This window comes from Lemur catta, chromosome 23, assembly GCF_020740605.2.
Source record: "Lemur catta isolate mLemCat1 chromosome 23, mLemCat1.pri, whole genome shotgun sequence".
Classification (NCBI taxonomy): domain Eukaryota; kingdom Metazoa; phylum Chordata; class Mammalia; order Primates; family Lemuridae; genus Lemur; species Lemur catta.
The window spans coordinates 20,627,920-20,654,481 of record NC_059150.1 but is presented as its reverse complement, the minus strand read 5'-3'; the positions used below and the strand labels follow the sequence as shown (position 1 = coordinate 20,654,481).

Sequence of the window (26,562 nt, the reverse complement as noted above, 5' to 3'; positions counted from 1 at the left end):
ATTCTGAAAGAATGTTTTGAGGTAAAGTTAGCCCAAAATAGGCTAAATTAAAAATAGTCTATTAAAATGCACTCAACTTGGAGTTGTATTTAGACTTCATCACATCCAATGAACTCTGAATATAAGAAAATGGAATTTGGCCTGGTATAAAAAGTTACAAACTTTTACTCTCTAGAAGTACAGCTTGTTGAAAATACATAAAAATAAAATGGAGACGAATGGCTTATGGACTTGAATGCCTTAGTAATTCCCCACACAAAAATTCTTGAGAGGTCAACTTTCTCTAAAGTTTTCTCATTCTTTTTTTCTTATACCAGGAGGAAGACAAAAGACTTTTAGAATGAAAGTCCTAAAATTATCCTTCAATGGCAACTTTTTCAAAGAATGATAGAATAAAAGAATCAGCTCTTGGGGAGAATGAAATATTTTTCATAAAATGGCCATTTTTTATTTATGAATATATTCACATTTGTCCTTTCAAGAGAAATTCATAACAATCAGTAAGTATATGCATACTATTTGCTCAAATGCATATTATACTAAGACCTATGGAATAAATAAGAAAATTATAAGACATAGTTCTTATTTTCAAGTTGTTCATAATCTTGAAATTTCACTCTAGAATTCCGGAATGAGTTCTGGGAAGCAGATGTTGAAGCAGGATTTAATCTGCAGCTCATAGATGAATGTGCTTTGGTTTCCTTCATAATGGCACCAATAACAATACATAATGACTTATTGAACACGTATTCCCTGAATTTAGTTATGTGACCTTCAGTTTAGTTTTGTGACCTACTTTTCTGCACCTCTGGCTCCTCACCTGTGAAATGGGGATAAGGCAGTGTTACCTCATAAAATTACTGTTTGAAATAAATAATGTATCTGAAGTGTTGAGCACAATGCATGGCACACAGTACATGTTCTATAAATAATAGCTACCATGGTAACCAGCTTTCAGGTGTAGAATCCAAGATTCAGAGTTTTAAGACACCCAAGATTAGACAGTATGTGGTGGGAGGCATCCTACTCTCTATTGGTTTGACTCTGAAGCTCATGCTTTTCCCACTAATAAGGATAATCACCTCCATCATCTTGCCTTTAAATGATTTTACCAAATCAAATGAAATAAAGTCCTTTTAAAGCAGTTAAAATATTACCTTTACATGTAAGCAAAAAAAGCTCTTTGCCTTTTATCGAATGCTCTGGCAAATTATCTCATGCATGTTCAAACACTAAATCTTTGTAGTAGTTATATCTTTATTAAAGCCACAAAGCCAATTGGTGACAGAACCAACACTCCCTATAAGTCCTGACACCTAGTCACAGAGGTACTCTGAGTTCTCTATTTATCCATGAATAATAAGCATTAATGTTAATCTGAATTAAAAAACATTTTTATATCACTCAATATATGATTGATAAAAATCAATACATCTCTTTAAGAAAAAAAAGAGTATGCCACTCAAATTTTTAGGGACAAAAATTAAAGGAATAACTTGACTAAAACTTAAAAATAATGCATTAATTCATGACCAGCCTGAGCAAGAGTGAGACTCGTCGCTATTAAAAATAGAAAAACTAGCCAAGTGTCGTGGCATGTGCCTGTAGTCCCAGCTACTTGGGACGCTGAGGCAGGAGGATGCTTGAGCCCAGGAGTTTGAGGTTACAGTGAGCTATGATGACACCGCTGCACTCTACCCAGGTGACAAAGCAAGACTGTGTTTCAAAAAAAAAAAAAGCACTGAAATTATTTTTTAATTAAGATTTTAAAAATTCAAATAAAACTTTCCTCCTTTCTGGGAAAAAGAAAGCAGCAGATTCAGGAGCAGGGAAAGATTTAAAATATTCAAGTTTAATACTTAATTCTAGAAATTCAAAAGAAGATAAATATGTTCTTAGATATTTATAAATCATGACTTATATCCCACAGAAGTAAATAAATTGTGGTCCCTTCTGGCAAGATGTTTTATATTAATATAATATTTAAAATCATTTTTGAGAATATTAAAAAAAATTAAAGATAAGTTTTAAAAGTAATTGCATGAAGTGAAAATGTCTGTTTACAGCATTATATTTAAAACTCATTTTTATATTCTCTACAGCTAATAAGTCAAAGATTAAATATCATTATAAACTATCATTATGTCATTATTGAGGATAATATTATTATTTACTGAGCACCTACCAGGTGACAGGAACTGAAAAATGCTATCTCCTTTAATCTCTGCAATTTAATAAAGCAACTGTTATAAACTCCATATGAAGAAGCAAACATAAAAAATTAACCTATCTAGGTGACAAAGCTGGAAAATGGATGGAGCCAGGAATCAACTTCAGATCATTCTGGCCCTCAAAGCTCTGTTCTTCTGATTTTAATACAGTGACATACCTGAACAATATTATCAAATTGGATTTTGCTGATAAATTTAAGTTGTATTATTAACAAACGGGGTGAAAATCTATGAAATCAACAATGAGGAAACACTGGGAGGTAAAAAGTCTTGGACCTTAGAACACTTTCTTGGGGTGTTAAGTAAAATTAAAATCCTAATTAAAATCAAATTTCTATCATTAATTTAGAAAATCAGTTATGCAAATGGGAGAGGACCCAGATTTTGAAAAAATGCCATATATAATTTAAAATGGTAAAAGAAAAAAACAAAAATTAAGCAATTTAAAAAATATTTTTAAAATTTTATATTCCTGTATTCCCTTCAGAGACACAAAAATTTGCAAGCTGAATAAATTAATTACATATAGGCATTAAACATAGAAACTTTTGAGTGGTCTGGACAAAATTCATAATTAAAATTTGATCTATTCAGGATACTGGAAATTTTTTTTTAAAAGTTGGTGAGAACAAGAGGATTTTTTGGGTAATTTTAATGACGATATTTGAGATTTAATCATAAAAGCAATTCTAGAGAAGGAAAATATCATTTTGACAGTTAAAGATCATATGGCTTACATGCACGTTAGACATATACATAAAATTAGAATATACTAATAAATACTATAGTTTTCTGTCAATTTTGCAGAAGGGTTAAAATACTATATACTAATTTTTTTATCTTGGAACACCAGGATATTCCTCTACTTTATTTTGTACATTGGTATTTAAACATAATAATATAATGGTTATGATCACAGTCTCTCTGGAATCAGTCTGCCAGAGTTCAAACCAGAGTTTTACCACTTTCCAGCTGAGCGATAGCAGATAAATTACTCTACCTCTCTGTGCTTAGTTTGTCATTTGTAAAACAGGGACAACAACAGTACCTACCTCACAGGGCTGTTAAGAGGATTAAATGAGTTAATATACATACATAATACATCTGGAAAAATTCTTGGCTCAATAAAATGTTAGCTATAATTATTATATCTCTCATCTTTAAAAATGCCCCAAAGTATCAAATGTAGCTTGTCAACTAAGAATTAAATGAACATTCAGCTCGAGCTGCTTGGGGACTTGTTCTCTGCTTGTAAGGTACCTCCAGAAGTGAACTTTTATGTGATCCACATGAATGGTAATGGTCATCTCTCCTTAGTCCTGAATATTGATATAAACATCAATAGGAAAAGTCAAGAAAAACAAAAGGCAGATGTCCAATGTATCCCTAATAACATTTCTGATCCCTAATAATTATTACAAATAAGCTTAAAAAGTGGAGTCAAATTCTAATAAAACCATGACCAGTTTCATGGAAAATAATTTTTCTATGGACCTCGGGGCTTAGGGTGGGGAAACGGGGCAGTTTCGGGATGATTCAAGCACATTGCAATTACTGTGCACTTTATTTCTATTATTATTACATTGTCACTTGTCACTCACTGATAGGGTTTTGATATGAGTCTGCAAGCAATTGATTTATTATGGTCTCTGTGCAGTCAAACCTCTCTGCTCATGATAATCTGTATTTGCAGCCACTCCCCAGCACTAGCATCACTGCCTCAGCTCCACCTCAGATCACCAGGCGGCACACAATTTAGGTCCCTCGTATGCGCAGTTTACAGTAGGGTTCGCATTCCTATGAGAATCTTAGCAGCTGCTGCTGCTGTGATGATCTGACAAGAGGCTCAGGCGATGATGCAAGCAGTGAGGAGTAGCTGTAAATACAGGTGAGGCTTCACTGGCTTGCCAGCTGCTCACCTCCTGCTATGTGGCCCAATTCCTAACAGGCCACGGACTGGTACCAGTCTGCAGCCCGGGGGTTGGGGACCACTGCAATGGAGAACCCAATCTGTAAAATATTTTCTGGACATGAGGGAATACAGGGGCTATCCCCTACCCACTGGCTACCAACTACATTAGAAGAGACTGTTTCACATTACCAGGGTCCAGGAGCACCTCTGGAAGTAAAAGGTATTATTCCGATAATTAGCTAAAGTCATATTACTGAACTTCATTTAGCTGTGGTGGCGAATCCAGTACAAAATGTGTAAATTCCAAGTCCTAGTTTTATCTTTATATGACTTCGGGTGAATCTACGGGCACTGAAGACAATGCTACAATTTATTGCCAGAAAAATCATGACAAGTGGACCAGAAATATTTGGAATCTCCGAATGGCTGAAAAGACACCTTGATTATCAAAAATCAGTATACCCAATCAGAGTTAAGACCTCATTCTATTACTGCCTCATTACAAGCACACCTCACTGTATATACAGAGACTGATGATCATGTATCAAAGACATTAGAGAAATGCTCTATTTAGAAGAGGCTTGAGGAAAAAAATTTTAAAGAGTAAAAAATCTTTCTGTGATACAAACATATTTAATTGATCAACTTTGAAAGTGCACACTTCTTATATATTAGACTTTTCATATAAAAGTACGACAAACCAAAACATGAGATACCACCTCATACTCATTAAAATGGCTACTATCAAAAAAGAAGCCATTGAATGCGTGTAGTCCCAGCTACTTGGGAGACTGAAGATCACTTGAGCCCAGGAATCTGAGTCCAGCCTGGGCAACATAGCAAGACCCCATCTCTCAAAAAATAAAATTTTTTCAAAAAGTATAAGTGTTGGTGAAGATATAGAGAAACTGGAAACCTTGTACACTCCTGGTAAATGTATAACTGCTATGGGAAACAGTATGGCAGTTTCTCACAAAATTAAAAATAGCATTAGCTATGATTCAGCAATTCTACTTCTGGCTATATACCAAAAGAACTAAAAGCAAGGACTCAAAGGCCTTTGTACATCCATGTTTATAGCAGCATTATACACAAATGCCAAGGGGTGGAAGCAAACTGAGTATTTATGAAGTAATCTTCATATTATATTTGATTGCTTAATTTTGGTGTGATCTTCAAGGAATTTTTGATGGGAGACATTTAACTCTCTCATCCCAAACTGGATTTTACTGACTAAAATAAAGGAATACCAATACCTAGTATGTTCTAGGGGTGGTGGGAATAACTCTGGCACTTTTCTGCTGATATTAAGGATAAAAATAAGGTCTTCATTTCCAATTCTTTAGTGACAAATGCTGAGAAGCACAGACAAGAGCTTCAAATAAGTAAAATGAAATCCAGTTATAAAAATTAAGTCAATATGTAGATGCCACATATTTTGTCAGTTAATTTAATATAAATTTTATATATTATATATAAAATTTGATATAAATGTTAAAACAGTGCTTATCAAACTAATACAGATAACACAAAAGCTCTTACTAATAAAATAATTATTTTAAATATATCTGTAGTGTCTTATAAAAATAATTGCTTGCTTATATTTATCTCTTCCATTAGCTCCTGTATTTCCTTCTACTAACGTTAATTAACATAGTTGACGTAAAGACAGGATTGAGCAATCAAGGATAACAGGTAACCTCAAGAGTCATTTGGGTGAATTACTGAAGGTTCCACCATGTGTTCTAGATATAAATGCTTTTTTTAATATCCTCAATCTCTTTCTTTCAGTCTTTCTCCTTCCTTCTGATTTTCTTATTCTTTACCCTTTCTTAGTTTCACTCCTCTCTTCTGTACCTCTCCTTTAAAACCTCTACATTAACTATTCATCTAATGTCATTCTATAGTACTATTTTTATTAGCAGCATGTAGCCCTAAAAAAAGTTGCCCTCTATCAGAAAAACTATAAAACTCTCATTCAGTAAACATTTATTGACCATCTACTATGTGTCATCACCTGTGCAAGTCTCTCAATAGAGAAAAGTAAGATAGTTTCTGCCCTAGAGGCATTTAAAGGCTTAGGGAACTGATGATAAAATAAATTATAAAAAATAAAGTTAGGTACAAAATGGTGGCATGATGATAAAGCAACTAAGTCCTTTCATTTTTAAACAGTAAGTTGTATTATTTTCTCTTACTCAGCAAAGCAACTGATACACTTGGTGATGAAAGACAAGGGGTCCATGGAGTTATTACTCAGCTATAAGGAATAACGGTGATATAGAATCTCTTATGTTCTCCTGGATAGAGGTGGAACCCATTCTACTAAGTGAAATATCCCAAGAATGGAAAAATAAGCACCACATGTACTCACCAGCAAATTGGTTTCCCTGATCATCACCTAAGTGCACATTTGGGAATAACACCAATTGGGTGTCGGGCAGATGTGGGGGGAAGAGGGAATGGGTGCATACCTACATAATGAATGTGATGCGCACCATCTGGGGAATGGACACGCTTGAAGCTCTGACTGGGGCAGGGGGGCATGGGCAATATACATAACCTAAACTTTTGTACCCCCGTAATATGCTGAAATAAAAAAAAAAAGACAAAAAAAAAAAAAAGAAAGGACAAGGGGTGTGTGGACAATCTATCTGATAAAGAGATACAGCATTATCTGAGGACTTGTGGGAACCCTAACTGAAGGGCAGGAGGTGAAGTCTAATTATTTAAGGGTTGAAAGGCCACGTCTCAATGAAAGTAGGTCAGACCCAAACATGGATAAAGCCCTCAACTATAGTTAAAGAAAACTTTTATTGACAGCTGAACACACACTGCAACGAGTACAGATGCTGAAAAGTCACTTCTAAAGCTCAATGGGTATAGTTTTTTAAGGTCTGTATTTTCTAAACGTTAGCATGCCTCTAATAGAAACTTTTGTTGAAACAACTAGCTTAATCTAAAGAAGCAGCCTAAAGAGGATGACCTTTTCTTTTTTTTTTTTTGAATCAGAGTGTCACTTTGTTGCCCAGGTTGGAATGAGTGCCGTGGCGTCAGCCTAGCTCACAGCAACCTCAAACTTCTGGGCTTAAGCAATCCTCCTGCCTCAGCCTCCCGAGTAGCTGGGACTACAGGCATGTGCCACCATGCCCGTCTAATTTTTTCCATATATATTTTAGTTGGCCAGCTGATTTGTTTCTATTTTTAGTAGAGACGGGGTCTCGCTCTTGCTCAGGCTGGTCTCGAACTCCTGACCTCGAGCGATCCACCCACCTCAGCCTCCCAGAGTGCTAGGATTACAGGCGTGAGCCACCGCGCCCAGCCGAGGATGACCTTTTCTAAATAACCTTTTCTAAAACTTCAGGAGGTCAGCTATCAACATATACAGTAGTAAGTCAAAGAGGCTAAGTTAGTAAAATATTTTTTAAATGCAAACTCCAGTATCTTTGAAGCAGCTAAATCATTAGTGGATCTGAAAAGCTGCTGTGATTTTAAGATTCCTTTTTCCAGAAATCATGTATGAATATACCAATATATGGTCTGTTCTTATACTAAAATGTGAAAAGAGACTGTAGGAAAATTAATTTCTTTCTTTTTAACTAAATTTCTCAAATGGAAAGGAAAGCAATTTTTAAAGGCTTAATAAAAAAACAAAAAATATGTAAATCACACACACTTTAGTATATCTGGAAAGAAAACAATTGTTCACATTGCCCCTAGTTGTCTAGTGTTTAGATAAGGAAACCATTAACAAAAGTGCTCAAATTAATCCTATATACACATAAAATGAAAGACGAGAAGGAGAGAAGCAATTCCTAAAAAAATCCCAAACTTTATGACTGCAATTGTTTTAGAAAAACAGCTAAGGTATTTCAAACCAAAGCCACAGGAATGTGAAAGAGGTTATTAAAGTTTTGAAGATGAAATAATGCAATAAAAATTAATCATCTTCCTTTCCTGAATCCAAAAAGAGGTTTCATTTTCCAAAAAGCATATTCTATGATCAGGCATGAATGCCCAACGCAGCATATGATCATGTCCAAACACACTCATTTCATGTTACATTTAAATACAACCAAATAAAATGACAGCTAGAAAACAAAAGTTTTCTAAACTTGAGATATCCTTTAATATAAAAGCATCACCTCAAAATGTGCCAAGTTATTTATAATAGTAACTTCCTCTCTTCCTTCCCCACCCCACATGATTCAAAATATGAAACTAAGAAAGCATTCATTATCTCACTTTGTCTAAAGCTACTTGAACTAGAAATCTAAGTGTTCATGAAATTGATACAGAAAGGTAAAGTTTTACATATTAAACCAAATATACTTGGGGACATGATCTAGTTATATTTTTGCATTCAAAAATGTTACAATATTTTTTTTGTTTTTTTTTTAAATAATTTCAAATTTATTTTATTTTACAAACATATTATAAAACCTTGGCAGGTTACAATTTCCCACCCCTACCCTCCCCTCTTCTCTCCTCACCTTCTAAACCAGAAAGTTCATCATCTATTTCATAGACCAAAAAAATACCTAAAAAACACTTTTATGAGTATTAGCTTTCAAGTTGTAGCTGCACACATTTATAGTGTGCCTCAGAGTTAGAATACATGACCTGTTTAGTTAACTCTAGAGATGCCAGTTTAAGCACAAGACACATGCAGACATTTACTAATGGTTTTTGATGAGTGTACAAGTAGCAGAACTTTATTTTCCGAATCTGCAATTCAACTCTCCAATTAATTTTTTGCTCCAATAAAACTTCATCATCTTTATATACAAAGCAAAAGGTGTTTGTGGTCTTAAGAGTTACTTGATCAATCTAGATATAAGTTTAATACAGTATAAATTGAGACTAGATAGTACTGACCTAAAAATAAATCTTAAAACACTTTATCTGGAAAGAAAACAATTGTCTACATCGCTCCAGTGTTAAGGAAACCATTAACAAAAGTGTTCAAATTAATTCTATATACACATAAAATGAAAGATGAGAAGGAAAGAAGCAATTTCTAAACCAATAGTAAATAAGCTGATTAAATTTCCTCTCCTACCCAAAAAGAAAGTGTATAGGAATCAGCCAGATGCAATAGCTCGTGCCTGTAATTCCAGCTACTCTGGGGAAGATCACTTGAGCCCAGGAATTCGAGGCTGCAGCGAGCTATAATTGCACCACTGCACCCTAGCCTAGGCAACAGAGCGAGACCCAGTCTCTAAAAACAAATGACAACAACAACAACAACAAAAAAAAACAAAGAAAAAGAAAAGAAAGTTTAGGAATCAGCAAGGTCTTCATTCTTTGACAAACTTTGCAAAATTAGATATTCTGCTCCCAACTGTCTGGAAAACTCCACCAAAATTCTCTTTTCTTTCTTAGCCCACCAAGTGTTGTTTTTAACTACCAATATTTTCAATCTTACCACAGTTATATTTAGAGCTTTATTAAAATTGAAACACATTTTAAACATTTGAAATTTAACATATCAGCTGTAAAGAGAAAAAAAGACTAACACTTATAATAGTTTGAAAAGTATTTTCACATACATCTCACACATTCCTTTGAAGAAGGTATCAGAATTTTCATTTAACAAGGAAAGAAACTATGGCTTAGAGAGAGGGTAGATGACATGTGCAAAGTCAGCTACAAGGGGATAAATCTGGAACTAGAAACCCAAGCTCTTAGTTTATCAAATACCTTTTCATTCACTTCTTTAACTGAAGGATCAGATTAACAGATCACCTTATTATTGAATCCCAATGTAATACTGTATACGATCTACTATTTTTAAGACAAAAGGAAATAGAGCTGATATACAATCACTGAGCATGTATCACAAAACCAAATGAAACTATAACATTTTCATAAGCAACAAAAAATGCTAATTACTTTGCAGCCACTACACAGTTGAGTGTAATTTCCAATGTTTAAAAATTTTTAAATCCATATTTAACCAAAAGAAATTTCTTAAACTGAGCTAATTTGGAATTTAACATGATTCTGTTTCTTGAAAGATTTTAAGGACCACGCGTACATTTGAAAAAATAATGTAATTATTAACTTCTATTACATTTTTATTTAAATACCTACTGTCTGAAGGGTTATAAAAAACTTTGCAATTTTGTAGTTGCCTGTTGATTAGCGGTTAAGATGAGCAAACGTTTTTACTCACAACACCCCCTACTGGTAGCTCAAGAGAAAAACTTTCTAATGTAACATGGGAGATTGTATTAGTTAAGCATAGTCCCCCATCATCTGCATACAAATTCTCCGAAAAGCTTGTTAAAAATACAACTTCCCTACTTTGCACAATATCTACATATATTTCGAATTTGGTTAGCCTGAGTTAAGACCTTAAACTTTACATTTTTAACAAGTTCCCCAACAAACAAGTTGAGAATCACTGGTTTGGTTAACAGTAATACCAACAGCTTACTTTCAAAGCACGATAACCCTGTGAAATGATGGGAAAGTATTATTATGCCTGCTTTATAAATGATGACTGAGGCTCAAAACAGCTTTAATAATTCAGGTCACATGCAAAAGGTAGCAGAACCACCAATGTTTTCTTATTCCTAGGGTTATGCATCCTTAAGAGGGAAGAATAATAAAATTTTTCACCCTTAAAATTCAAGTAATCATTTCTTTTAGATACAGCTTATGTAAGCAATACATGCTATAATTTCTCAACCCTCGCTTAGAGAGTCTGTAGAAATGCCTATGCCCAAGCCCAACTACTTTTTTTTTTTAACTCCCAGGTGATTATAATATAAACCCCACCAGGGCTAAGAACCACTTAGGTAGCGATGTTCAGCATTTAATATGCCAGAATCACCTAGAAGACAAAGACTACTGGGCCTCATGCCCGGTTTCTCACTGAATAAATGTGAGAGGGCCTGAGAATCTGTACTTTTATCAGGTTCCAGGTGGTGATGATGCTGGTCTTGTGACTACACTTTGAGAACCGCTACATAAGCATATTGGCTAGTGGTTTTTCAACCTTTTCTACACATTAGAATCACCTACAGAAAATTTTAAGCTCTTGATAGCCAGGCACACCCCGGACCAATTACATCACAATCTTTGGGATGGAGCTGCAGGCATCGATATTTTTTAAAGCTCCTAAAATTGAAAAGGTTTATCTACAGCAGAGACCCATTAATATGCTAATAGATACATAGTGATTTCCCAAGAAGGTGGTATAGTATGCAAATATTTCCAAAGCCTTGTGAACCAGAAACACTTCTGTCAAGTCATAATTAAAGGCTCTGAATGTATGAAACACTAGCCATAAGAGAAAGTGGAAACTGGTGCATGCCCTGAGATACTCTTCCCCAACCTCTATTCAGCCTCATCTTTTGCCAGACCCTTCCTCCCTCCATTGCATACATATCCCTATTAAAACACTAATAGTTTTTTGATTGCAATGATCTGTTTAACGTGACTACATTATTTCTACAAGTTGTTTAGAGTCGGAGGTTACATCTTATTTATCTTTGGTTCCCCAGTGCCTGGTATGATACAAGCATAACTGGTGCTCAATTAACATGTGTTGAGTGAATGAATACAGATTTACATGCTTACTTTCTGTAGAGAAGGTATTGTAAATCATGACTTTTATGCAACCTAGAGTGAGCAACAGTTTATTTTATATAGCTAAAACCTGAACTGAATATTTCACCCTCACAGAGCTATTCTTATTTAATATTGCTTTAAATTATAAAGGGACTATTTGCACTTAGAGGCAACATTTAACTTGCCTTAGGATCTGTCATATTTTTAATTCATTAATAATTTAAGGATGGCAAAAGCCTTTGATAATTTTTTATTTAAGAGTCATTTAGGCCAACTGTGATCTAAAAAGAGGTAAAAAATGCCTTTTATATTAACAATGAGATGAAGTTTCCAAAAACTATTAAGGAAAAAAGGAAAAAAAAAAAAACCTATCTTGAAAAATCCAAGTTTCTCAAACTTGGACAAGGCAAAATCAATTCAGTTTTGTTTTCATTTTTTTAATTTGTGAAGAATAGTATTTTTCTATTATCAAAATGTATATCTAATTCAGGTCAAACAATTTTGGTATATACCAATAAAACTGCAAAATTTAAAATTATCTTCCTTTAGTGCCATAAAAGAAAGCATTTGATTTCATGCTATAAAGTGCTATGGTCAATTCTATAGGTTTCTGGCACTCTATTTTCTATATGCATCATCAATATTTAAAACATAATCACATATAGTATAAATCTCGAAGCATCATAAGACTGTGCTGCTTCTCAAACTTATTCCAGTTTGTAATTCTGTGAAACTGTATTGGAGGAAATAAATCATACGGAAAAATGTATTAATATATATTCATTTTAAAAGGGCAATGATAATTACCTTAACATATATTTATTCCTTAAGTAATTACTGAGTACCCACTATGTGCCAGGTACTGTTCTAGGAGCTATAGTTACACAATAAAGAAAATAAAGTTCTTCATGAAGATTACAATCTGGTGGGTTTTTTTGTAGAAAGGGGAAAGGTGAAAACATTCTTGTGGTCTAAACTAGAAATAGGAATTCTTTGCAGAGGAGGGAAAAAGAGTTGAATCTAAAAGTTATTAATTTATAAAACTGGCTGGAAGACTCCCAGCAGCTCTGAAAAAGCTGATAAACCTAGAAAAGAGAAGTAACAAATAAATGAAACTTTAAAATTAGTAGCATTTACCTCTGAATTCCTTCAAGAATATCCTTCACAGCTGCCATTAATTTTTGAAGATAAATAAATGCTTCTTCAAAGGAAGCTATTTTTGAAGTAGTCAGAGCTGAATTTGATCCCAATCTTTGAAATACATCCATGCTAAAATAGTGAAAAAGAAAAGATCCTCATAGGTACACATGTATTTTTAATGTAATTCAAGTATTTCCATTGCCAATGTATAAAATAAAGTAACATTTATTATAAATCATCTCTCATAATGCTGATCTATTTAAATTAGAAATAAAAGATAGTGATATGTGAAAGTCAGGACTAACATTCATGCAAAGGATCTAGGTGAGACACTATACAGGTCTAATCTAAAGTATCACTGTAAAAGCTATGTGAATAATGTTTCATTCTAAGAGATTGTAAGAGATAGAGGGGAAGTAATACTATCAATCTACATTCAAGTCAGTACTCAAGAAGGTAAGAGTAATACTATCAATCTACATTCAAGTCAGTACTCAAGAAGGTAAGGATAAAGAAAAAAATTAGATATCAGATTAAGTGTCTGTTGAAACTGGAAGTTTATCACAGTAATTCCACTTCTAGGAATCTATTATAAATTAATAAGTTATTTACCATCAGGCAACAATCAGTAACACCCTAAATGTCCGACAATATAAAAAGTGTTAAGTAAATAGTAAATCAGCCACCTGACAAAATACCAAACTATTAAAATGATGCTTATGCCATCTATGGAACAGAAAAATAAAGGTATAAAAATTTACTTATATTAACATAACAACCATATAAAAATTAAAAAATACTGTAACAAGGTTGAATAGTTTTCACCCAAAATTTATGTTTATCCAGAATCTCAGGATGTGATCTTATTTGAAATAGTCTTTGCAGATGTAATCAGTTAAGTTCAAATGAAGTCACACTGGATTAGAGCGGGCCCTACTGTAGGTGAAAACAAATGCAGAGATTGAAGTGGTACATGTACAAGGCAAGGATTGCTGGCAACCACCAGGAGAAAGGAGAAAGGTATGGAACAGATTCTCTGTTAGAACATCCAGAAGAAGCAAGCCTGCAGACACATGGATTTCAGATGTTTGGCTTCCAGAACTGTAAGCAAATAAACTTCTATTTCGGGACACCAAGTTTGTCGTAATTTGTTATGGCAGTCCTAGGAAACGAATACAGGTGCCTAAAAACAAAGCTAGCATTGTTAATAATATTAACAATGTTAACTACAGTTAGTTAGTAGCACTCAAGGGAATTTTCTCCTCTACTTTACATTATTTTCCAAAGTATTATTTTTATGATTGTGGTAAAATACACATAACATAAAATTCACCATTTTGGCCACTGTAAAGTGTATAATTCAGTGGCATTTAGTACATTCACAATGTTATGTAACCATCACCACTATCTAGTTACAGATCATTTTCATCACCCCAAAAGAAAACCCTAAATCCATTAATCAGTTACTCCCTATCCCCCAACCCCCACCAAACCCCTACAACCACTAATCAGTTTTCTGCCTCTATGAATTTGCCTACTCCAAATATTTGTGTGTATATTTATTTTTAAAATAAAAACCATGAATTTACTTAAAAAATATTTAACTTTTTAAGATTTTACTACATTTAAAGCCTATTCATCATAGAAAATTTGAAAAATATAGGAATGAAAGAAGAGAATATGTAATATCAATAGTATACCATCCAGAGACAGGCATTATTAATATTCATGAGTTCTTTCTTCATATTTTTCTGGGTATGCATGTAAATTGTGGGGGTGGGGAGAGATTTAGAGAGAAAATAGAAAACATCTTCCAGGAAAGCTATCAGTAAATCAAAATCTACATGCTAGATATTATTATTCCAAACACCTCCATTACAGTTTTTATATAGAATTTTAACAGTTTAGGTAAAAGGAAGAAGGCACTAAAAAGTCCTCCAGGATTTATCTTAAATGACAGAATGTGGGAGAAATGCGAAAGAGATGAGAATGAGAATAGTCATAGCAGTCATACGACTGGCAGGAACAACCTGTTGCTATAGGTACTATTATTTTTTTGGTGCTATCACTTGAGATAATATCAGCAAATCCTGTTGGCTCTACCTTTAAAATATATCCAGCGTTTGACCAGTTCTTACCCTCTCTATCACAGTTAGGCATCATCATCTTCCACTTGGATTATCACAGAAGACACCTAACTGGACTTCTGGCCTCACCCTCACCACTTCAGTCTGTTCTCAATATGGCAGAGCAATCTTTTTAAAATATAAACCTTGTCATTTCTTTGCTTAAAATTGTGCCATACCTTTTATTAACAGTAAAAGCCCTAAATTCTTACCATGGCCAACAAGGCCTGACACCATCCCACGCTTACCCTCCCCACTTTATCTCATCCTACTTTGCCTCTTGTTCTAGCCACACTGGCCTCCCTTCAGTTTGCTGAAATTACTAAACAAAGTCTTCGTAAATTCGGTTCCTGTCTGGCATGCTTTTCCTGTAAATATCTATATGGCTCGCATTCTCACCTTCTCCAGGGCTCAGCACAAATGCCATTTTTTAAAACAAGGGTTTATTTGAACACTCTAAATCATTAATTCCTGCTCCTCCCTCAAACATTACTATCAGGTTGGTGCAAAAGTAATTGCGGTTTTAGCACCGTTGAAATTCGCTGTTTGACACTGGAATACATTCTTAAATATATGTGGTTATTTTATATGTCATTTTAATGCATGTTTCTTGGCTTTATATTTTTTGCTGCTGACTTATTACTTGCTGTTTGTTTTATATTTATTTTAGACTATGGAAATGATGTTAGACAAAAAGCAAATTCGAGCAATTTTCTTATTCGAGTTCAAAATGGGTCGTAAAACAGCGGAGACAATTCGCAACATCAACAACGCATTTGGCCCAGGAACTGCTAATGAATGTACAGTGCAGTGGTGGTTCAAGAAGTTCTGCAAATGAGACGAGAGCCTTGAAGATGAGGAGTGCAGTGGCCAGGGCGATCAGAAGTTGACAACGACCAATTGAGAGCAATCACTGAAGTGATCCTCTTACAACTACACATCTTCGGGCCATATTCACCTGACCTCTTGCCAACTGACTACCACTTCTTCAAGCATCTGGACAACTTTTTGCAGAGAAAACACTTCCACAACCAGCTGGATGCAGAAAATGCTTTCCAAGAGTTCATCGAATCCCAAAGCACAGATTTTTACACTAAAGTAATAAATAAACTTATTTCTTATTGGCAAAAATGATTGTAATGGTTCCTATTTTGATTAATAAAGATGTGTTTGAGTCTAGTTATAATGATTTAAAATTCACAATCAAAACTGCAATTACTTTTGCACCAACCTAATATTCATCTTATCTTTTCTTTCCTCTTAAAACTTCATGATCATATGACATACTACCAAGTGCCTGAAAGTATGAAAAAATACAATAAATACACAATTTTCCCTTGATTCTAGTATGTGTTAGACACTCTGCAATGTATTATTAGATCCATGGCTAAAATTGCGAAATACTTCACTTGAAAATGTATCTTAAGGTTGAAGAAAAATATATTGAACATGCTACTTTTTAAAAGTAACTAACATACTATATAAAGATATTCACCCTGGGTTTCCAGACTTTTTGATAGCCTGCTTATATTTTATTTGCCCAACTCTTATCATTAGAATGCAGATAAACATTTTTGCCTATTTTTCTCACTGATATTTATGTTCTCAGTACCTAGATTGTGCCTGGCATATAGCAGACGATCAGCATACGTTTGATGAATAGATGAATGAAATTAAAGAATGAATATTTGACTCAAATGTACCTCTGCGGTTGCTCTTACCTTTGAGAATCTGCTCTGGCATTTCTCAAACCTTATTTAGATGATTTTGATTTTAGTTCTAGTGCAGTAAGTTTGAAACACACACCTCTCTGTATAAACTTATTACCTATCTATACATCTATATGTCTATACTTAAATATACATGTGTTCAAAATCATCTGGGCTAAATCAAAAAAGTATAATGGATGGCCTACATGCTAATTCACTTAGGAGTTGGTTGAAAGCAATCTTCATGGACTGGTAAGCTGGTTTTCCCTGGATTCCACAACTTACAGCAAATACGTAAAATATGGCTACAAAACAGTCATAATAGGGATGGAAAGTATATACAAAGATCCTATAGACACCATGGCTGTTCTGATAATTAAATCTGTGAAGTCAGAAATGAGAAATGATTGTACTATTTACAGTATACTTCAACCTTTCTTGGTTCATCATTAAAAGGAAGGTTCCGCCCGCCTCCACCTCCCAAAGTGCTGGGATTACAGGCATGAACCACCCAGCAGACAATCTAGTCCATCAGTAACCCAAACACTAACTATTCAGTGAGTAACAGTAATAGAGTCATGTGTCACTTAATGACAAGAATACATTCTGAGAAATGCAGTTAGGCAATTCTGTCATTGTGTGAACATCATAGAGTGTACTTACAGAAACCTAGATGGTACCTACTACACACCTAAGCTATACGGTGTAGCCTATTGCCCCTAGGCTACAAACTGGTAGAGTATAGTACTATACTAAACATTGTACACAATGCTAGGTATCTGTGTATCTAAATATAGAAAAGGTATGGCAAAAATATGGTATTATAATCTTATGAGATCACTGTCACATATGTAGTCCACTGTTGACTGAAACATCATTATGTGGCACATAAGTGTAATGGAAAACGCTTAAAAAAAGGCAAACCTTTAGCTAGACTATGAAAAAAGAAGATTCAAATAAAATCAGAGATGAAAAAGGAGTCATTACAATTGATATCACAGAAATACAAAGGGCCAAAGAGACTATTATGAATAACTATTCACCAGCAAATCTAATAACAAAGAAGAAATAATGTATCCTAGATACATACAACCTACCAAAAGTAAATCATGAAAAAGTAGAAAACCTGGAAAGACCAATAACAGGTAACAAGACCGAAGCAGTAGTAGAGACTCTCCCATCAAAGAAAGCTCAAGACCTAATGGCTTGCTGAATTCTACCAAACATTTAAAGAACTAATACCAATTCTCCTCAAATTATTTCAGAAAATTTACGAGGAGGGAATACTTCCAAACTCATTTTATGAGGCTAGCATTATCTTGATTCCAAAACTAAACAAGGTCACAACAACAAAAAAACCACAGGCCAATATCCTTGATAAATATAAGTGTAAAAATTCTCAACAAGATATTAGCAAACCAAATTCAAAAATCATTCACTATGATCAAGTGGGATTCAACCCAGGGATGCATGGATGGTTCAACTTACTGCAAATCAATAAATGTGATACACCACATTAGCAGAAAGAAAGACAAAAACCATAATCATTTCAACAGATGCTAAAAAAGCATTTAACAAAATTCAACATCCCTTTGTGATAAAAACTCTCAACAAATTAGGTATAGAAGGTATGAGTCTCAACACAACAAAGGCAATATATGACAAACCCACAACTAACATCATACTGAAAAAGTAAATGGCGAAAGCTTTTCCTCTAAAATCAAGAACAAGGCAAGGATGACCACCTTCATCACTTCTATTCAACACAGTACTGGAAGTTCTAGTCAGAGTGATTAGTAAAGAAAAAGAAACAAAAGAAATCCAAATTGGAAAGAAGGAAGTCAAATTGTCCCTGTTTGCAGACAACATGATTTTATACATAGAAAACCCTAAAACTCCACCAAAAATCTATTAGAACTAATAAACGAATTCAATAAAGTTGCAGGATGCAAAATCAGCACACAAAAATCAGTAGTAGCATTTCTATAGGCCAATAACAAACTATCTGAAAAAGAAATAAAGAAAGCAATTCCATTTATAATAGCTACAAAAAAAGTAAGATACCTAGGAATAAACTTAACCAAGGAGGTGAAAGATCTCTATACTGAAAACTATAAAACATTAATGAAAAAACTGAAGAGGACACAATATATGAAAAGATATCCCATGTTTATAGACTGGAAGAATTAATATTGTTAAAATGATCATACTACCCAAAGTGATCTACAGATTTAATGCAATCTCTATCAAAATACCAATGAAATTCTTTACAAATATAGAAAAAAAATCCAAAACTTCATATGGAACCATAAAAGACCCCAATAGCCAAAGCAATTCTGAGCAAAAAGGAACAAAGTTGGAGGCATCACATATCAAAATATACTACAAAATATACAGTAACCAAAACAGTATGGTACTGGCATAAAACAGATGCATAGACCAATGGAACAGAATGGGGAGCCCAGAAAGAAATTAACACACCTACAGCCAACTGATTTTTGACAGAGGTGCCAAGAACACACTTTGGGGAAAAGACAGTCTCTTCAAGAAGTGAAGCTGGGAAAACTGGATATCCACGTGCAGAAGAATGGCACTAGACCCACATCTCTAACCATATACCAAAAAAGTCAATTCAAAATGGATTAAAGACTTCAATGTAAAACTTGACTATGAAACTACTAGAAGAAAACAGGGGAAACACCATGTGACAATGGGCTGGGCAAAAATTGTTTTAATAAGACCTTCAAATCATAGGCAACAAAATCAAAAATAGAAAAATGGGATTACATCAAACTAAAAAGCTTTTGCACAGCAAACCAAACAATTAAGAATGAAAAGATAATCTACAAAATGGGAGAAAATATCTGCAAACTAAACATCTGACAAGGGGTCAATATTCAGAATATATAAGGAACTCCACAGCAAAAACAACAAATAACCTGATTAAGAATGGGCAAAAAAACTTAATAAATAAAGATTTTCAAAAGAAGAAATACAAATGGCCAACAAATATATGAAAAAATGCAAATCAAAACCACAATGAGATACCACCTCACTCCATTTAGAATGACTATTATCAAAAAGACAAAAGAAAACAAGTGTTGGGGAGGATGTAGAGAAAAGGGAACACTTACACACTGTTGGCAGGATTGTGAATTAATACAGCCATTATAGTAAACAGTAAGGAGGTTTCTCAAAAAATTAAAAATAGAACTACCATATGATCTAGCAAGCCCACTATTGGGTATATATCCAAAGGAAATGAAATCAATATGTCAAAGAGATATCTACACTCCCGTGTTTATTATAGCATCATTTACAATAGCCAAGATACGAAATCAATCTAAGTGTCCATCAACAGATGAATGGATAAAGAAAATGTAATATATACACAATACAATACTTTTCAGCCATAAAAAAAGAATGAAATCCTGTCATTTTTGACAAGATGGATGAACCTAAAGGACATGTTAAGTAAAATAAACCAAACACACAAATGCCATAATACTGCATAATCTCACTCATGTGGAATCTGAAAAAAAAAAACAACAACAAAAAACTTGATCTCATAGAAGCTGAGAATACAACATCAGTTACCAGAGACTGAGAAGGGAACGGGGGAGAGAAGAATGGAGAGAGGTTGGTCAACAAGTACAAAGTTACAATCTTAATTGTAAATAAGTTCTGGTGTTTTATTGCATAGTGGGGTGACTATGTTTAACAGTCAAGTATCACACATTACAAAATGGCTAGAAGAGAGACTTTTGAATGTGCTCACTACAAAGAAATGATAAATGCATGAGATGATGGATACACTAACTACTCTGATTTGATCATTTTACAACATATATATGTATCAAAATGTCAAACTGTACCCCTAAATATGTACAATTATAATGTCGATTTAAAAAAATATTAATACCTGTTCTCATATATTATAATCCAAATATTTTCTAGGATAGACCAGATTTCTTGATGTCTGTTGGGTTGGGGAAGATTAGAACCCGAGAAAACAGTGATTTCTTGGTTATGAGACTTCAAGGAAGTATCTTCCTGCTCTTTATTCATTGTGTTTTCTGAAGAATTTGGCTTACATTTTGTCTTGACCTGAGGAAATAAGATTACATAAAATGCAGCTAGTTCTTTATTAGTAAATGAGAAAAACAGAATGCCAATTGTGCTTACAAACGCTCTAGCTTTTTAGGAAGTGCGGGCTGTTCTTTTTCTCTTACTATGTACAGAATATTGCCAGAAAAGCATCAGAGCTAGAAAAGATATTTTCCTTTTCCATCTAAATCAAACAGTATCTCCAATCTATTTATTTTAGTAACCTTTCTTGGCTAACATGATAATGTCAATCTAAGAATGCTGTTTGAACACTTCTACAGATAAGGTATTGAACTAGATAATGACACCCAGAATACATAGATAAATAGGTGAAATCAAGCCTCAAAGCACCTTACAATCCAGTAAAAAGAAAAAAAAAAAAAAAATATATATATATATATATATATATATGGCTAGAAAGAGCTGTTTAAAAAGATCAAGACAGAATTTAAACTTTATATTATGGACAATGGTGAACCGCTGAAAGTTTCAAATTCAGGCAGATATACTCAGAACTGCATTCTTAAGACAAAACTGAATAGAAGAAAAAGTAGAGGCAAGAAGACTAGATTATTTAGAAGGCTACTGACATAATCCAGGAAAAGAGTCCTGAGAACTTGGATTAGGTACAAAAAGGCAGTAGAATGAAAAGAAAAAAAAAATGCAAAAAAGTATTTTAAAAGACTTGGCCAAAAACTAGATTCATAGAATGAGGTAGACCCTAAGATTTTTTTAATCTAGATGCCCAGAAGAATGATACAAATAATAGAAACTTACAGTGGCCATAAAACAGAAACGTGTGTGTGTATGTTTTAAATAGATTGAACCTTCTTGATTACTTCTCCAGAGGAATGTACAGATATAGTTTTATTTACTAAAAGTCAAACATATAAATACTTTGAAGCAACAAATCTCAGATGCATATGCAGGAGGTGATGGAAATGCTACTGAATAAGTCATATTTTAAATAGCACATTAAACTGTGCATTGCTGATGAGGGACAATACACTGAATATATCACATATTATAACATAATACCAACAAACTAATGTATATTTGTCTATGTTTCCAAACTTTAGGGCCTCCTGTTGTAAAGCCAAGAGGAAAAGCCTGCTGGCAAATAAGAAAAAGAGGAGGAATAGAATACAAGTTTGTTTTTTAGGTGTATATTGACTTTGAGGTATAAAAAGATACCTAGGTAAAGATATCTAGCAGGTAATTGGATATGAAGGTTTGCAGCTTAAAAAATACAGTTGAGTCATTCTCACGAAGACAAGCCTTAGAAGTAGATGAGATTGTTGGAGGAGAATACAGCAAAAAAGAAGGTAAAGGGTCGACAAATTGAAGAAGGAAAGGTCAGACTTAGCAAAACTAAGATAGGTGAAGAATCAGAAGTAGACAATACCAACAGAACCCAAGGGAGACAGGTTTCACGAAAGAGGACAGACAACAAACACCAAGTGCTGAAGAAAGGCTAAGAAGGTGGAAGAAAGAGAAAAGGGTGAACTTGATAATTAGAAAGCAAATGACAAGCTATAGCTTCTTTTAGTTGTGCAAAGAGAATTCTACTTGTAAAGGATTAAGAAATAAGTGAGTGAAAAAAATATAACAAAGGTTATTGATTGCTTTTTTAAGGAGTTTGGTAGTTGATAGAAGAAGACTACAGTAAATAGCATGGCCAATGAAAAGTACTATATTTAAGAATAGAAGAGTTCTGAGTATATTTTAAAGCAGAGTAAAAGATATGTACTATTGATTCAACTGATTTTTTAAAAATATCACCTTGGGGAAAAATATTAACCTAGGTTTAAAAAAAAGTACCTAATAGAATGGGGAAAAAATGTTAACTGTAAGTTTAAAAACTTGGTTTCTTGGTCTTGGCTCTCTGTGAACTTAAATAGAATCACTCCATTTCTCTAGGCTTCAATTCCCTTGTTGATAAAAGGATTATTTCAAAGACCAGCTTCATGGGTTGCTAGTCCCATGTTTATTAAATTTTTTTTTTTTTTTTTTTTTGAGACAGAGTCTCGCTCTCTTGCCCAGGCTAGAGTCAGTGCCGTGGCTTCAAGCTCACAGCAACCTCAAACTCCTGGGCTTAAGCTATCTCCTGCCTCAGCCTCCCGAGTAGCTGGGACTACAGGCATGCACCACCATGCTCGGCTAATTTTTTCTATATATATATTTTTAGTTGTCCCGCTAATTTCTTTCTATTTTTAGTAGAGATGGGGTCTCGCTCTTGCTCAGGCTGGTCTCGAACTCCTGAGCTCAAACGATCCGCCCACCTTGGCCTCCCAGAGTGCTAGGATTACAGGCGTGAGCCACCGCACCCGGCCCATGTTTATTAAATTTTAAAGAAATGAAATTTCCAATACTAACAATAATAACAGTTAATATTTACTGAGCATGTTATGTACTTTTAAAGAATTTTGTATTTATTATCTCATGTAATCCTAACAATTACCTAATGAAACAGATACTATAATGATCCACATTTTATAACTGAGGAAACTAAGGAACAGAAAGGTTAAGTAACTCACCCAAGGTCACACACATGGTGAAAGGCATGAACAAGATTTGACCTTCAGCAATCTGACTACAAATGAGGTTATGATCTCTCTCCAACTGTAAAAGTAAATATTACCTTTCTCTATCAAAAAGAAGAAGATGATTCTTCCCATTTTTGCCTGTTTACATTAAATTCTGAACTTATATTTTACAAATATATTAACTTGTTTAATTCTCTTGACAATTCTGGGGCCAGAATTATTATTATACTCATTTTACAAAACAGAGAATTAAGGTTTTGAGGCCTAAATAATGAGAGGTTAAAAACACCACAAGTCAGGATGCTGAAGCACATAAGTCTAAACTTTATTAAAAAGACTGATCTTAATTATTCTACCATTTTAGTAGAGAGCAAGTCCTCTTTTTTTGGTGGTCAGAAGGTTGGTAAAACAAAAATGTGGCTGGGTGCAGTGGTTCATGCCTGTAATCCTAGCACTCTGGGAGGATGAGGCAGGAGGATCGCTTGAGGTCAGGAGTTCAAGACCAGCCTGGCAACATAGTGAGAGTCCATCTCTACAATAAAATAAAAATAAATTGGCTGGGCATGATGGTACAAGCCTGTAGTCCCAGCTACTTAGGAGGCTGAGACAGGAGGATTGCTTGAGCCCAAGAGTTCAAGGATGAAGTGAGCTACGATGACACCACTGCACTGCAGCCTGGGCAACAGAGCAAGACCCTGTCTCAAAAAAAAAAAAAATATTCTTTTCCTATTTCCACTCTACTTAAAAATCTAGAAAATGGTAACAGTTTATCTTTCCATTTTAGTTTCTCAGAAGTCTTTCAGAAGAAAACAAATAATTAATATCTCTCTTTTCCTGATTTTCTACACTTGATAAATTAAGATTAGGTGGATTTTTTGACAGTTACTATATTGAGATATGCTCTCGTTACAGGTGCTCTATTGTTGCTCAGGTTTCTGAGACATGACTAAGTATTTAAGACACATATCAAATCAAATGCATTCTACAAAACAACTCCTGTTACTTAGACAGTGAATTGTTTCTAACATGAAAATAAAGGCAAACACTTCAGAGCTCTAATCCTGGAAACAACACAGGCCATTTCAAGTAATCACACTACTGACAAATGTTGAGGGAACTGCACTTAAAGGATACTAGATTCTTTGCTACTCACCTCCATGAAACTCTTGCTAACATAGCAACTGAAAACTCAAGATCCAGGAATAGATAATTTACAAATAACAATTCAATGGTTTTAAATATGCAGTGAGCAACACATACATACCAGGCATACCATTAGCTGATAAATAACACTATTTAATAACACATTTTCATGGTACCTCCAATCTCTAGGTTTCTAATTGATGAAGAGTTAAAACTTGACATTATTGTTTTTATCTCAATCAATCCTAAATTTTGTTTTATTCTCAATAATCTTAATTCAAAGACTGTTAGGCCTTTAAGTATCCTGAACTTTCCATTTTGTTCACTACATTTGTTTCACTAAAGGTATAATTTAGGACTCAATTCTGCTATGGGAAAGGATAACATATCTTTCCAAACACAAAGTACGATATTCAAGCTGCAACCCCCTAAATCCGTAGGTCCATTCTTTCCAACTAGCAGTTCTAAAAATCACACTTGCCATAAAAAAATAAAACTACCAATGTTTTGGTCATCTCAAACCAAAAAATCATTTCACCCCTTAAATTAATTCTTTCCTCAAGAATTATCACATATTTTGGTTGGGGCCAGTGGCTCACACCTGTAATCCTAGCACTCTGGGAGGCCAAGGCGGGTGGATCACTTGAGGTCAGGAGTTCAAGACCAGCCTGAGCAAAAGCAAGACCCCGTCTCTACTAAAAATAGAAAGAAATTAGCGGGACAACTAAAAATATAAACAAAAAATCAGCTGGGCATGATGACACATGCCTGTAGTCCCAGCTACTCGGGAGGCTGAGGCAGGAGGATTGCTTAGGCCCAGGAGTTTGAGGTTGCTGTGAGCTAGGCTGATGCCAGGAAACTCTAGCCTAGGTGACAGAGTGAGACTCTGTCTCAAAAAAAAAAAAAAAAACAAAAAGAATTATCATATATTTCCATTTAGTTTATAAAAAAAAAAAAAAGATGCTTCTTTTACTCCATGAGATATACTCTTCTTAGCAAGTATGTTCTTTCCTCACCAGCTATGACTAAGATTAATATCATCTAACCCTTTGATTACGACATAGGCAGTGGGCCTATCTGACCATGAAAAATCAATGAGAAAAACCCGGCCAATTCAGTTACTCAGAGAAAAAAAGAGAATATGATACCTATATTGAAAATAAGTTCCATTAATAACTCCTCTAGTGACTGTGACATTGAGGTTTTTTGAACTGTTTCTGGTACATAAAACTCCCAGATTTTTCTAGATTTGAAATTAGAAAACTGTAGAAATAGAGTATTACTGGAGACAAAATTTACATAGTTAAGCTTAAAAGGGATAAAAAGGCATTAGTGTTAGGGGAGTTGCATAAGAATCATACAAGCAGACTTGTTAAAAAGAAATTCATAGGTCGATTGGTGAAGTTTGAATAAGATCCACAGATAACTATTATATCAATGTTAATTTCCTGATTACACCACAGTTACATGAGATATCCTTATTTTTTAGGAAATACACATGGAATATTCAGGGGAAAGGGGGCATCATATCTGCAACATATTCTCAAATAGCTCAGAAAAAAATGTGGATAGGTAGATAGGTAGACATAATTAGGCAACTAAATAGACAAGGAAAACAATAAAGCAAATGTGATAAAATGTTAACATTTGGGAAATCAGGATAAAGGAAATATACAGGAATTCTTTGTACTACTCTTACAACTTTTTCTTAAGTTTGAAATTACTTCAAAACAAAAAGTAAAACAAGAACAATAACATTACTGGGCACCACTGCCAAAAATTTGATTTAGTAAGGCTTGAAAGAGTCTTGGCATCTTCATGTTTAAAAAAATTTCCTAAGTGTTTCTGAGGCATGTGAGATTCCCTGGCCTAGAGCACTGGAAAGGAGTACTCAAATAACAACACCTAGCTTTCTTCTATCCGTACATGAAACAACATAAAATACCAATGACTACTGCAAAAATGGTTCCATAAAAGGATATGTGTTTTATAACTTGTGATAAGACTTGCTTACTTTCCATTCAATTCACTTAACATTTAGTTAATACCTTTAAGTGTGTGAGAATA

At 34.1% G+C, this 26,562-nt stretch overlaps 1 protein-coding gene across 6 annotated transcripts in view; it reads right to left on the bottom strand.

The window, feature by feature from the left end:
• SWT1 (SWT1 RNA endoribonuclease homolog) overlaps positions 1-26,562 on the bottom strand; it is a 72,464-nt gene that overhangs the window by 11,930 nt on the left and 33,972 nt on the right. For 4 of the 6 annotated variants that reach the window (XM_045536411.1, XM_045536409.1, XM_045536408.1 and 1 more), the window contains 2 exons: positions 20,622-20,806; positions 12,862-12,993 (listed from right to left, as the gene is read on the bottom strand). In XM_045536411.1, the coding sequence (XP_045392367.1) occupies positions 12,862-12,993; positions 20,622-20,806 (317 nt within the window). Of the gene's footprint in view, positions 1-417; positions 821-12,861; positions 12,994-20,621; positions 20,807-26,562 lie in introns of those variants that run through there. The other 2 variants (XM_045536410.1, XR_006731107.1) reach the window with 2 other exon arrangements.